The sequence below is a fragment of the Perkinsus marinus genome (genome assembly GCF_000006405.1).
Source record: "Perkinsus marinus ATCC 50983 genomic scaffold scf_1104296962232, whole genome shotgun sequence".
Lineage (NCBI taxonomy): Eukaryota > Perkinsozoa > Perkinsida > Perkinsidae > Perkinsus > Perkinsus marinus.
Window position 1 is genome coordinate 1 of NW_003205500.1, and position 1,984 is coordinate 1,984.

Below are 1,984 nucleotides of genomic sequence, written 5' to 3' on the forward strand. Positions count from 1 at the left end.
CTACCCTCCAATCACCACATTTGGGTCTAGTAAATGTGCCAGTAGATATGATGTAGCCACCATATTGGCAGTCTGCAGCGATGTATGTATCGTCAAAAGCAGCGTACATCCTATCCCTGATAGCTTGAACATTCTCATCTCTTGATGGTATTAGGGTTAGCTCGGATCTATCGAGCTCTAACTTGTACATCGTAATAGAATGCCAAGAGAGGTAGCCTCCCATGAGAGCGAAGATGATGGCTGCTACCCCACCGATAGCAGCATATACCACTCGGAGGGGAAGAGAATCCTTACCTTGCATCAGACCGATACCAATCCCAAGGCCTGAGCCTAGCAACAACAGAGATGTTGCCACTAGTGCTAGACAGACGTGGGCGTGAACGAAGTATGCCTGGTAGAATGGTTGATAGTAGCACCAAAGGGTTGTTATTAAGAGAGAGATCCCCCAGAGTAAGAGGAATGCATTGGCCCCCATAAGGGCTACTGGTGGTAATAAGCCGCCCATAGTGATGATGAGCAACAACTGCAGACGAGTGTTTCCTGGAAACATGCGCTCTTAATCGATCAAAATACCGCGCGCGCCCAGAAATTGTCATGGTGCCGTCTTCTCGAGCATAGTTTTCACGAACATGGCTGATACTATCGAAAAGGACTTCAATGCTGCTGTAGCATATGTTAGAGGCCTACCTAAAGGCAAAAGCCCAATCAGCACATCAAAACAATTGGATTTTTATTCCAGATTCAAGCAGGTAATCTTACTTGGATATGTTTATAATAGATTTCTATAATGTAGGCAACTATCGGCACGTGTGCTGAACACGGTGGATCCCAACCATGGGCTGTGCAAGTAGAGGCTCGAGCCAAGTGGGATGCTTGGAAGAAGCTTGGTGACATGTCAAAGGATGAGGCTATGAAGGTTAGTCCATTGTTAATTGGTATTCATCGGCAAGTCTATTATTTTAGGAGTACGTGTCAATGCTCAATGAGGTTTCCCCTACATGGAAAGAAGGAGTTAACTAATTCCAACTTTACCATTGCGCTTCATAACTACACATTTCAAAGTGGACTTGTTACATAGTTGTGCTGATGAAGTCAATAAAAGGGCCTTCGTGATGGGGTTCAATCGTTATTAATGCTAATCTTTTCCGAGAATGTAATTCCATCACCTCGTCCCCATTGTGAGGCATACCTAACCTTTACCATTAAGGTAGTAGACCATGGCTGGACCTCTTAATGATATCAGTCGCGCTGTGACCAGAGGTCAAGTGCTAGGTTTTCCATACCGAGTGTTCCTAGTTATATGGATCGTACGGCGGAGTTACACTTACGAGTAGTCTTGCGATATTTGACGCTGGTGGCAAACCCGGGGGGGGGACTAAACTCCGAGTGATGTATCGAAACACGGCCTTATCGGAGGGCCGAGTGGGATGCTACTCTCAGAGTGTTGCTTGGTACTCATACCAAGTCACAAATCCTCCAATAATTCTAAGTATGCCGAGTCACAACTAGGACTCGAAAGCTTTTGATTTCTTTTCTTAGGAGCAGCTTCCAGACGGAAACTCAGAAACCGTTCCGCTTCACGTATATCAACGTAGTATAGCTGACTTAAATGTGGGAAATATCACTTGAAAACGATTTCTACAACTCTTTAACGCAGGTCATCTTCGCTCAAAATGGAAATAATTGATAAGCATGATTATAGAAAGTATGAAATTAGTTAAAATGTTCGCGATTAGTGAGGGTGTTGTGGGACGGTTCCGCGTACTTTGGTGGTAAAAGATAGTTCTTTCTATGGTCGCGTAGTGTTGGGGTTCGGAAACACCACCCCCTTTCAGAGATACACGATTGTCTGATCTCGGAGGGAAAAACACTTAAGCAGCCAAAACGAAATATGTCACTGTGGTGCTCGGAATTGATGAAACTACTCGGATTCCGAGAGCTCGTGTTCCAAGCTCGGATGATATAGTCACTCGAACTGGTACCT

The 1,984-nt window shown here is 44.9% G+C and overlaps 1 protein-coding gene across 1 annotated transcript; it reads left to right on the forward strand.

The window, feature by feature from the left end:
• Window positions 1–629: 629 nt before the first annotated feature.
• On the forward strand, window positions 630–1,020 carry Pmar_PMAR017015 (acyl-CoA-binding protein, acbp, putative; the record flags this gene model as incomplete). The annotated part of the gene is made up of 3 exons (XM_002771935.1): window positions 630–749; window positions 794–916; window positions 964–1,020. The coding sequence occupies 3 exons, from the start codon at window positions 630–632 to the stop codon at window positions 1,018–1,020; spliced, it is 300 nt and encodes a 99-aa protein (XP_002771981.1).
• Window positions 1,021–1,984: the final 964 nt, after the last annotated feature.